Source organism: Globicephala melas, chromosome 1, assembly GCF_963455315.2.
Source record: "Globicephala melas chromosome 1, mGloMel1.2, whole genome shotgun sequence".
NCBI lineage: Eukaryota > Metazoa > Chordata > Mammalia > Artiodactyla > Delphinidae > Globicephala > Globicephala melas.
In genome coordinates this window covers 37925006-37937251 of record NC_083314.1, presented here as the reverse complement: position 1 = coordinate 37937251, position 12246 = coordinate 37925006, and the positions used below count along the sequence as shown (strand labels likewise).

Below are 12246 nucleotides of genomic sequence, written 5' to 3'. Positions count from 1 at the left end.
ATGTTTCAAGTTGTTTACAAATAGTTCAATGCAGTGTGTGTGAGTGTGTGTTTGTGTGTATGTAAAACAAATTAGTAAAATGTTAATCACTATTGAATTTAGGTGGTGGGTATATCGGAGTTCACTGTACTATTATTTCACCTTTTCTTTTTTTTTTTTTTTTTGTGGTACATGGGCCTCTCACTGTTGTGGCCTTTCCCGGACGCGCAGGCTCCGGACGCGCAGGCTCAGTGGCCATGGCTCACGGGCCCAGCCGCTCCGCGGCATGTGGGAACTTCCCGGACCGGGGCACGAACCCATGTCTCCTGCATCGGCAGGCGGACTCTCAACAACTGTGCCACCAGGGAAGCCCTCACCTTTTCTTTACTTAAACATTTTCACAGTTAAAAGTTAGAGGCATAAGCTCCCCAGGTGGCTCCAATGTCCTCTTGGGTTTAGAAGCTGCTTGGCAGCCCTCACTGAACTCTGTAAGGGTGGCATGTGCTGCCTCTCAGAATCCTATAGCACAAATCTGAGCACTTGGTGAGTACGCTCTTGTCAACCTGGGCTTATTTCTCTCTCCTTCTCTGGATTTTTGGGCTGCTTAGCAAATCATTTCAGATTCACTCATGGGCGTTGTCTCTCTCTCCTGCCCCAAATCCCCTCTCTAGCCACCCGCAACTTTACAATGGCCCTCCATGGAGGGTGGAGGCTCTGATGACCATGGCGGCCGCTGAGATCCCCCTGTGTGCGGAGTGTCACCCTTGCCTGGGATGGGAGGGCTCAGAGGCCTTCTCTCAGGGCCGAGCTGACTCCTTTACGGCTGCAGAGAGAGTGTAGGCAGCTGTCGCTGCCTGAGGTCACTGCCTCCTAGCCAGGCGGAGGGGACTAAACTTAGCCAATTTGGCTAAAGGGAAAGCTGGCTTGAGTGGACAGCCCACTAAGGGCCCCTCATGTCCCCAGCCCAATTAGCCCAGACTAACTGGCTGACCAGCTTGGGTTCTGAGGCCTTGGGAGCTGGTGGCCTGGAGTGGGTGCCAGCCTGTGTCAGAGGCTGTGACCTCTCGGAGGAGGAGTGGGACTAAGTGGAGAGTCAGTTCCAGACAGGCTGTCTCTGCTCCACCAGCCATGTAATCATTGTCAAGGGGGAAGGAACAGACACCCCAGAGGCTGGTAGGAGTTTGGCTACAGTGTGACTTTATTTTTCCAACATGGTACTTAAATATGGAGCAGAAAGGATGGTGGTGGTGGGAGCCGATTCAGGTGTGTGTAACCCATCCACTCTCCAAGCCTCAGAAGCTCCTTTTTCTGTCTATAGCAGACAGTGGGTTTGACCTGTTCACTGCAGGGGGGAAATGAGAAAGCTGGGTGAGGAGGCCCAGGAAGGTTCTAGAGTCACTGAGTCTCCAGAGATGCTCCAGAACTCCTCTTTCCTGCAACCAGGGCAGGACTCACAAGTTGTCACAGATCTGGAAGCAGGGCGGGGGCCTCTGGAATGAAGGAGGCAGAACCCTGGGGAAAGGGCTGGATTGTCCTCTGTATTACCCCAAGGTGCCTTTCCCTAATCTACCCCCTGAAGCCCCTACTCTATCTCCTGAGAGCTACTGAGATAGTGTTACAGCAGCCTCAGCCCAGTTTATCATTCTCTGCTGGCCCAGGATGACTCTTTCCCGACTCCCCACAGCAGGCAGCCCGGCCACCCTATCCTCAGCCCCAGGACTCACGATCCCAGCACTTCCATGAAGATGAACGTTTTCCGGATGTTGGTGGTCTGTTTCTTCCAGGAACTGCAGTCATCTTCTTCCTTCCGACCCATTGCCTCCAGAGTTGAAGCTTCTGCGGATGCTTGGTTTGAGGAAGGGAAGAAAGGGTCTGATCAGATAATTCCTCCAATCGGATGAGAACAAGTTGTAAAAAGAATCTAAAATACATCCTGCATGTAACAACTGGAAGGAAGGACTGGAAGCAAAACCTGGGTAATTGGCAAAAATAAGACTTATTCTCTCCACTTGCTTTTTTTTTTAATTTTTTTTTTTTTTGCGGTATGCGGGCCTCTCACTGTTGTGGCCTCTCCCGTTGCGGACCACAGACTCCGGACGCGCAGGCTCAGCGGCCATGGCTCACGGGCCCAGCCGCTCCTGTGGCATGTGGGATCTTCCCGGACCGGGGCACAAACCTGTGTCCCCTGCATCGGCAGGCGGACTCTCAACCACTGCGCTACCAGGGAAGCCCTCCATTTGCTTTTTAAGCTACCAAGACAAATTTTATTGACCGTCTACTGCATGCCCATTGTGCTTGCCCCATCCTCATGGAGTTTAGAGTCTAGTAGTGGAAAATCCACTTTGTACAAACATATGTAAGCGTGATAAGACATACACGAATGATTAACATGGGACTATCCACCTTGAAGGCATCTGGGCTGTTTCTTAAGATACCAAGTAATCGCCCAAGTATTTATTCAGACTACCGGGTCAGCCGCCCTTCTTTCTATTATCACAGCTCTGATGCCACCTCCAGTCATTACTGTTCTTAACTTATGGGTTAAATGAATGAATATTAGATGAATGAGCATTGTGTTTCCTCTGCAATTCCCACCACATTTAGCACAGTGCTGGAAAAACAGTTATTCATTAAAATCTGAGTTGAATTGTGTCCTGAGCTTACATGAGTTCTCTCAATACCATATTTATTCAACAGTCAACACCTATAATGTGCCAGGGGCTGTACGTATATGTACCCTGACTGTATCCCTCTAAATAATACCTTCGGTAAACTCTCCTTGTCGATCAATATACGTCATCTGTTTCCTGTTGGGACCCTGACTGATGTAATGAGAAATGGAGAACCAGAGAAGTGGTCTTAGCTTCTCGTGAGGTAGATAGAGCAGATCTCAAATCTTTTATAAGGATGATTCAGAATGATTATCTGAAGATCAGATAATCTAGCCAAGGTTATAGAGCTAATTGTTTACAGTCTAGATTTCTTAGGCAAGACTAGGAACAGAAGCTATGCATCCCTCACTGTATCACACTGCATTCTAGCCCCCTGACACCTAGCTCTAGTGTCTTAATTAATGTTTTTCAATACGTTTTTAGACAAATGAGTTCCTGTTACATTTCATTGCAAGGTAAAATTACTTATGGTACTTAGTGTATAACCCGGTGGTCAGGTGAAGAACACGGGTGAGGGCTCTGCCTTCCTAGGGCCAGGAGGCTGGAGGGGTCAGGAAGCGAACAAGTCAGCTAACATGTATACAGTGACAAAGTGTGGGTAGATCATAAAAGAACAAAACCCGAGCTTGTTAGAGGGATAATCAGGAAGGGTCTTATTTAGATGAAGGTCAGGGGAGGACTCACGTCATAAAATAGGTTCTGTGATACAGGGGGAAAACTTTTCTGCCTTTAAGTGACAACTGTGAGGCTTAAGACCCTGGAAATAAGAAGAATGTGACACAAGGATGGTCCTTGCTAGGAGGAAGAGGTGTGGAAAGACTGACGATTTTGGCCCAAGTGGATCCTGAGAAGGAGATGGGGAGACAGACGGTGTAGTTGTCAGAAACACACATCTTGTTTTCACCCTCTTGTAGTAAACATCCATCTAGGAATGGGGGAGATCGGTGACATGGGTGGAGGGGCTCCCCAGGACTCTGCTGGTGGGAGACCCTAAGCCTTGGAGGAACTCTGACTTCAACACATTTAACAGTCATCATGGGACAGGCCCAGATGGGGGAGGTGAGTGAGTCAGTGTCACATGACCTGCAGGGTCAGAAGTTCCTCAGGGCCTGTCGGGGCTGGACCCACGGCTGACCAAACTCCATGCTCAGTGGCCTCATGTTGTTAGCTTGGAATTGACCACAGTGGGAGTATTTACACCATGGGAACAGGCAAACGCTACCATCAGGGCTTCTCCTTCACTCCCCGCCCCATCCCCCAAGAATCAGACGTTAAACGTTTACTGGCTCACCTCTGCCCACGGCCCTGGTGAGGGGATATAGAGTTGCTAGGGCTCCTGTCAACCAGGGTCCAGAAGAAGAGACGGCTACAATCAGGGCTTCTCACGTGGAAGCAAATGTCTGGAATCAGGCCTTTAGTGGAGGATGTCGGCCTGATGCCCCAGGGGCCAGATGGGACCAGGCACACCTCAGAGGTGGCTAGTCAGCCTCTGTGAGTTCTCAGGGATCTGAGGTCCCTGATAAGTAGGGGGCCCCCTTCTCCCCTGCCACAAACAGGTCAAGTAAGTACCTTATAACACAAAAGGCTACCTTGAAAATGAACAGGAGGAGAAAAGACCATCTCAAGGCTGTGTTTTCCTGAAAGATACTGGATCAACCAAATGAGACCCTTTATGAAACCTGAGATGCTGTAATGGACAAGTTCAAATGTAAAGTTGCCCTTTGTACCGTTTTTGCTGCCTGGTAGGGTGGGTATTCATGGGGAAGATTTTATAGGAAATAAAGAAGCTACATCTCCTTTGTACATTTTAGTCTAGGGTGTAAATGTGCAACGTGGCTATATAATAATTGGTGGCTGTTATTATGAAAAGCACACGTGGGAAATGTTAAGCATTCTTTAGCATTCGATACAGCTCAACGTAGACCTGGTGTACCCTCGTATCTCCAGGCCCATTTGCTGATTTGTTCCTCTTGGCAGGATGGCAGCCCACAGGGACCACAGCAGTTCAGGGCACAGGCAGGGGCCAGAGGAGGACTCGCCGGGCATACAATGGCGGGCTGATCTTAAACTTCGAGGGCACGGTCTACGAGGTGGAGACAAATGAACCCTGACTGGCAGAGATTGCTTTGGGGAAGATGAAATATTGGAACAGAGGGCTATCTTTAGCCAGATACGATTCTGCAGATTCTTAGACCCAAATCTAGCAGCTTCCACTTATCAGAGCTGTGCTTGGACCAATTGCTTCTTACTGTATAGACACAGGGCAGCTGAGAAGTCTTGAAGGATGTAGGGGATGAGGGCCAGGGGCTGGACCTTAAAAGGAGCCTATCAACAGGATTAGTTTGTGTGACTCCCTCTCTGTGTCTCCCCTCCACAGAACAACTGGGCTGTAGATGCCCCTTTTCCCAGGAAAGAGCCAATCAAGGGCCTTCTTTCCAGCACAGGCCCATCAGTGGGGCGTGCGTCACTCCCCCTTCTGAAGCCTCCGTGGATTGATGGGTCCACTTTCCAGGAAGCATCACCACCACATTAGCAGATCTGTACTCACTGTTCCTTCTTTCCCATTGCTCTTAAATAGCTTAAAAACATAGTATTCTTAGCCTAAGCTTGGCTATAAGAAAACATCTTTCCCGCCCACCCCTCCTCCCATACACTCAGCCCTCACAATTTAGTTCCATCTTCAGAGACGCATGGAAAGCTCAGGGACCCTGATCTGAAACTCCAGTTCATTCCCACCCCTCCTTGACCTTGGAGAAACCTCAGGGCCCCGGTGCCCTGTGTGCTAGGGGTCTCACTGTGGGCTCTGGGATGGGGGGCAGGGGTGTTCTATTGCTGCATCCTGCTTCTTTCCCTGAAAATCCTCCATCTCCTCTCTCGACTTCTGTAATTGAGGCCCTTTCAGAGAAAAAGAAAAATTCCGAGAAGGTTGAAACTCCAATATTGCTCTCACTTGGTTCTAAAGTAACCCCCACAGGGCAACACCAGGCTCCTAGTTCCTGCTCTGTTGTATGGTCTTCCATATGACAGATGACCTTCCTGATCTCTTGGGAAAAAATTCCATAGCTGGGGAGGAGACTACGGAGGGAAAAGTTATTCCTAAAGGGCAGGCGGCACAGTCCTGAGGTGGACGCTACCCCTGAGTGTGGCGCTTTCTGAGCTTCTGGGAATAGGCGGGTGGCATCCAGCCTGCCTATTTATGAGTTGCTGCGGAGAGATGCTCAGGCTGTGAGCCCAGGAGGCAGGCACGCTTCACATGCTTCTTTCACGGAGCGTTGCTGTCCTTCTCTCCTTCCCAGGCTCCGGCTGTTCACAGGGGCAGCAACTAGCCCCAGGCAGAACCCGAAGGCACGTGACATTTATCTTCAGGGGCCTCCTCATTGCCATCACCATATTACGTAGGTACCAAGTCATGTTATGACCCCACCCTGCCCAGGACCCTCTCTCTGGACACTCACTCCTGCCTGCCCTGGTCCACACGGCCTCTTTAGCCAAAGGTTACTATCTTGAGTCATAGCCACTTAAGACTCTGCTCTGAGGTGCTTTTAAAAAATTAATTAACAGGGCTAATTGCTTCAGAGTGTCACCCCACCTGATGAGACGTCCCAGAATCTCGGGGGCACCATGTTTGAATCCAGAGGCATTCAGTTCAGTCCGATCCAATGTATGTTTCCCAAACCCACAGTAGATTCCTAAGCTGGATACGAGTAAACTAGAGGAGATGGACACATGGAAGGGGAGAATCTTCGAGTAGCATCCCTGCAGCCTACAACTCCGGATAATGGCTCTCAACTCTGCCTATGGGAAGAGCCTTCTCCAGTGCTCTCACTTGAGGCTTCTGAGCAAGGAGGCATGAATGACTTGGAGGCATGGTGGGCAAGCCTCAGAGCCTTCCTGCGGGACCAGGTGTGGCTCCTTTACTGACCCCAGAGGAATTTGCCCACCCTAAGACCACTTCTGGGGTTCTCCATTCCTTGAGAGCATGACTCCGAAAGGACTGTGTGTCTTGGGAGGGAGGTTATCAGTTGTCTTATAAGCACATGAGAATGTGCTCCCTGTCTCCAGGTTGGGACACACAGAATCATGGCAATATATAAATTGTTTGGTTATAAAGGGGCCTGAAGACTAAAGCTGGGACATTCTCTTTCCTGGGTCTGGCCTGACACAGTTTCCTGGACTCTGGCCTATATTGGATTTCTCCTCATCCTCTGGGCTGAGAGGCACACTGGAAAGAGGTCAAATTCTGCCTCCAGTCTTGGCTCGGCACCAAGAAGTGTGCAGCCCCAGGCAGATCACTGTACATCTCTGGGCTTCCACCTTTCTCCTTAGTAAAAAGAGGAGAATGGACTAGATTAGGGTTCCTTGACATTTGTTTTTTAGAATATTAGTCCTAGGAGACTCTCTGTAAGCAAAGCAGATTTGCTAACTGCCCCTTTTTGGAGATTCATGTTCCGTGTTAGCTTATTAAAGGCTCTGGGGGCTGTTAAAGACACCTGCTTCATGCTCTTTAACCTAGAGTGTCCCTCAACTTTACTAGACTGTAACTGTAAATTCTTTCCTTTTGCAACACTTACTAGCATCCAGAGAATCTATGGTTGCTCAGAGCCTACTGGGGAAAGTGGGGACCGGGCCAGCTCTGATGTTCTGTGATTGTATAAATGAGCAATAGATGAAATTTCCAGCAGCCTGCTGTCATCACTCCCAGCCCTGCTCTCCTCCTGGTGCACAGGCACGTGGCTGGGTCTGTGTGTGCCATCAGAACCTACTTCCAATTCATAGGCTGCAGCTGAAGTGGCTGGTCAGCTTGCCAGAGCTCGGGCTCTGGACCTGAAAAGCTCCTGAAGACTTCTGGCTGGACAGACCCTCCCAGGAACACCGGCTCCATCTCTGGCCCTCCCCCTAGTCTGACATCTCCAAGGCCAACTGTGCATGCCAGTTTCTGTTCCCAAAATCACTGAGGAAGGTCATTTTTCAATTGCCTCCTGCAGTTTATTTCAGGCTCAAACCCACATTTAAGTTTAATCAAACCCTGCTGCAGTGACAAGCCAGAATTCTGTGCTGCTTTGTTTGGTGGCTGAGGGGTTGACACATAAGAGTCACTGGAGAGAGCTGGGTGTGTTACTTATTCTTAATGCGCTCATTTTCCTCATCTGCTGAATGGGACTAATGATCCCTGCTCTGTTTAGTTCCCAGGATTCCTGGGGGCTTCCAGTGCATCCACAGGCATGAAAGCATTCTGTAACCTCTAAAGTGCTGTGCAGTGAGCCCACTTTATAGGCACGTGGATTAAACACTGAGCAGAGAGAGGGGAAGCAAACAGTTTAAATAGGGGTGAGCACACAGCAGGAGACGTGAATCTGCTGTTTCCTCAGCTGGTCTCGGCTCCCACATGCCTCTCAAGTGTGACCCGCATCTCACTCTGATTCTAAAGTGTTTGAAGACGTATCATTTTTCATACATGTAGCCCTGAAATGCAAACCAACTACTTTAGCAACCAAGAAGGCAGAGATCTGTTGGAGCACAGAGTTAACACTGCCTGGGTTGGGTTTCTCCATGGGCTGGTCTCCACTGGGGTACCTTTCTAAGCAGGGTTCGAGAGTCATAGGTGTAACTGTGTGTCTGCCACACGCTGCCTTTAAGACCCACTCGCACGCAAGAGGCTCACTGTACTGCGCCCCCTGGAAGGTGAGAGGAGAGACCTCCACCCGGGGAGACGGAACAGGAGGAAGGACGGGCTGAGCTCAGAATGGCTGTGGCAAGAGCCACAAGAAGCTCTGAGTTCCCAGCCTCCCCCTCCCCCTCCCCCACTCCAGGACACGGGTGTGACGGTCATCCACAACCCGTGCAGCTCCCTGGCACCATCACCAGCTTGCTTTCCACGGGGGTAGCTGCTAACCCCCAGTCCCCTCGCCCTCGACCGTGGCCATGCACCAGCACTTGTAGGGCTGGCACGCAGCCCGCTTGGAGAGAGCTGCCCCCCCCACCCCCATTCATGCTGCAGCCCATTCACTCCGCTGCCTCTGGCAGGCTGCGGCTGGGCCCCGTCACTCAGGGATATCAGTTTAGTCCTGGCCGCGTGTACGTGCGTGACTGGGGCACAGGGGGTCAGGGAGGCGCTGGTCTCTCGGAAGGAGATTCTTTGTAGTTGCAGCCAGAATTGCAGAATTGCTCCCAGGCCCTAAGGTATTCGCTGCCCCAGACTGATCACCTGGGTGATCCCCGTGCTGGGCGCTTTACCTGCCATTGTCTCATTTAATGTCTTTCAAGGTAGGTATCGGGTATCGTTAACCCCATTTCATAGTTGAGGTACTGATGGGTAGAAATATTAAGAAAAATGCCCCAAATCAAACAGATAGCAAGTGACAGAGCCGGGCATGAGCCCCAGTCCATCAGACCCCAAAAGCAGTCTCCCTGTCCCCCACCACGTAACCTGTCGCCTCTTTCCTGCGGGTGGTTGTTGGAATTTCACTTACCTCCGCCCTCATCCTTAGGATGCTCTCCTGTAATCCCACCAACCAACTGATTCCCCCTGGAACGCATGGCTGGCTCGGATGATCTGGGGAAGGTTGGATCCCGGGAACACTCAGATTTCTCAACACTGACTCTGGGGCTGGCCATCTGTCTCTTGCCTAAGTGGCTTCTGGCTCCAGCTCAAACCTTTTCTCACTCTAACCTTGAGCTTCTTTCCCAAAGTTTTGCCCTATCTTTCTGAAGAGTGCTCTTAATACACAGAAAAACACCCACACTCACACCTGCACCGTAGCTATCTGTAATATCACGGAAAGGTCACCGACTAGGTCAGAAGATCTGGGTTCAAATGCTATTGTCATCAAATGGATTTCACCAGTATCCAGCTTTGCCTTGTAGAGTCTCAGTGGAACCACTCTTTGCCCCACCAGCCCAATGGGCTTGTCTTAAAGATGATTAATTAAAAGCACATTACTCACTGTAGAGTGTGGTTCCCATATCAGGTATTACTAAGCACTTTGTATTATGGCCTATTGGGTCTTGTCTTTGGCCCTAGTTAAGCTTAAGTCAGTAGGACTGCCAGGGGCCGGGCTGTCTCCAGCCTCTGATCTGGGAAAGATCACCTTCCCACCCAAGATGGAACCTGCTTGACTCTCTTGACCCTTCTCAGAGATTTTCCTCCTCATCAACTGATCTGGCTCCAGAGCAAGCAGCTGGCCAGCCACGCACTGCTGCTAGAAGAGCAGCGAGAGCCCCGGCAGCCGTCCCCGGGAGCCTCAGGGTTAATGTTTGTGCGTCAAAGTTACGTGGAAAGAAGGGGCCACAGTGCGGATGCGGGTGGTGGTGAGTCCAGACCTCCTTTTACCATTTTTACCTGAGAACTGAACTAGGGAAGTTTAAAGACAGAAGGGAGAGAGACTTGCCCCTGAGGAAGGTGACTGACAGCGGTGTCCCTGCTGAGTTCTGCATCCTAACGCAGCGGGGGACAGGAGCGGGCTCTGGGCCACAGACCCTGCCAGGAGGCACTGAGGCTGGTCTGCCTGCCTTGGGTCTGCAGAGCCACTGACTGCTTACAAACCTCCTTTTTGCCCACTGACTCTCCTAATCTTCACAACAACCTAGACAGGTGGGGAGAACCAAAACAGGGCATTGCCCCATTTGACAGATGGGGTCTGATAGGTTAAGAAATGAAGGCTGAGCAGGAGGGAGGGGTGCAAGGGCGCTGGAGATCCTGACACCCTGCAGATGGACAGCCCCTCCCAGGAACAGAGCCCAGAGGGCTGTCCCTAAATGCAAGCAGGCATGGCAGGAGGGTCACATACAGATATTTTGCTCCCTTTTCTTTGCCCAGGAGTGCGAAAGGTTCCCACTCAAGCCAACCCTGAAGTGATGGCCAGATAATCTCCACAGAGGTCCTACCCGGACACCCATTCAGACTTATCTTCCAAGGCAGCTACAACTTCCCCTTGATACCTTGAGAGTCAGGCAAGACAGGAACTGGGGCTGAAATAAACACCCAAGTTGCTTGCAAGAGTGGCTCTTCAAACCCACTCTCTTGGTGCCACGAGCCTCCCGCTAAACAAAGAAACCTCCTCAAACCAAATAAAGAAGCAGGTTCATCTTACCCAGGGAATCCGAGAGAACGGTGCCCGTGGCCCTCCCACTCCAGCTCCTACAGGTCTGTGAGGATTAGCTTGCTCCAGCGCTTCAACAATAAACCGAATTAAAGGGGAGGAATGCAGGGGTTTTCTTTCCTAGGACTGTAACCAGGCAGCCTTAAAGGGGAGGAAAAGTAGCTAGGGCGGCTTGCATCTCTCCTTCCTTTCCTCTGCCTTTCCTTCCCTCTGAGCAGATCCAGAAAAATCCTTTTGCAAGGGGGCCCTTTTATGCTGTGTGTGTGTGTGTGTGTGTGTGTGTGTGTGATTGTATTTTCATGGAAGTGTGTGATGGAGAGAGGGAAAACATAAAAGGCAAAAACAAAACATCAAATTGAAGGTTTCCATTGGCCTGAATGGGGTGATAATAGAAAATCAGAGACTGCCTGCCTCCGTTTCCCTCTTAACCACTCAGTTGCTGGTGTATGTTGTTTAAAATACCTTCCTGAGCAATAGGATATCTATACTGGCTGAAAGCAGAGACTACAGAACCCTCAGTGTCTTATAAAATGGGGGAAGCACTTGGATATCCCTCGGGGGGCCCAATGCTGCATGGTTTCACCCCTCTCACCTGTTTCTAGAAGCAAAGCATTCTGATCCCCAAATCTACCATCCTCTTCTCAGTTCTAACCCATTGGACCCCAGGAGACCATTCCCCTCCTTCTGGAAGCTCTTAGCTTTTAAATTGTGCCTTTCCATTTTTTTAAAAAAAATTTTATTTATTTATTTATTTTTGGCTGTGTTGGGTCTTCTTTTCTGTGCGAGGGCTTTCTCTAGCTGTGGCAAGCGGGGGCCACTCTTCATCGCGGTGCGCGGGCCTCTCACTGTCGCGGCCTCTCTTGTTGCGGAGCACAGGCTCTGGAAGCGCAGGCTCATTAGTTGTGGCTCACGGGCCTAGTTGCTCCGCGGCATGTGGGATCTTCCCAGACCAGGGCTCGAACCCATGTCCCCTGCATTGGCAGGCAGATTCTCAACAACTGCGCCACCAGGGAAGCCCCTGCCTTTCCATTTTTTATCGTTTGTGTTTTTTTGAATAAACAACACATTCATGTGGGTCAGAAATCAGAACTCTATTGAAAGTCATACATAGAGGTGTCTCACTCCATCCACTCCCCACCCACCCCTTCCCCCTACCCTGCCCTCTACAGGTGGCCACTTTTATTACTTTCTTGTGTATCTCTCCAGTATTTCATGCAGAAACAAACAAAATAATATATATATTCCCTGGCCCCCTTTCTTACACAAAAGACAGTAAGTAAATGCTGCCGCTTTTATATTTTCACCTCTACAATCTTAATTCAGGCCCCTCTTCTCTTCTCTTGGGTATTATTGTAATAGACTAGACTAGACTCTAATTGGTTCCTGGGTGAGGTAGTCCCCTGGGATAGTTAAGTGAGCCAACCCACCAGCATCCTCTTCCCTCCTCCCCCTTCCCTCCCATCCACCGGCACACTGCTGGTCTTGGCGAGCCAGAG

At 50.4% G+C, this 12246-nt stretch overlaps 1 protein-coding gene across 2 annotated transcripts in view; it reads right to left on the bottom strand.

Moving 5' to 3' along the window:
* Window positions 1-10934, bottom strand: part of CAMK1G (calcium/calmodulin dependent protein kinase IG) — a 29267-nt gene extending 18333 nt beyond the window's left edge. Inside the window, exons 1-2 of one of the 2 annotated variants that reach the window (XM_030872918.2) lie at window positions 10742-10934; window positions 1704-1824 (exon numbers count right to left, since the gene is read on the bottom strand). In XM_030872918.2, coding sequence (XP_030728778.1) covers window positions 1704-1795 — 92 coding nt within the window. In that variant the 5' untranslated portion in view covers window positions 1796-1824; window positions 10742-10934. Of the gene's footprint in view, window positions 1-1703; window positions 1825-9121; window positions 9264-10741 lie in introns of those variants that run through there. The other variant, XM_060294080.1, reaches the window with a different exon arrangement.
* Window positions 10935-12246: the final 1312 nt, after the last annotated feature.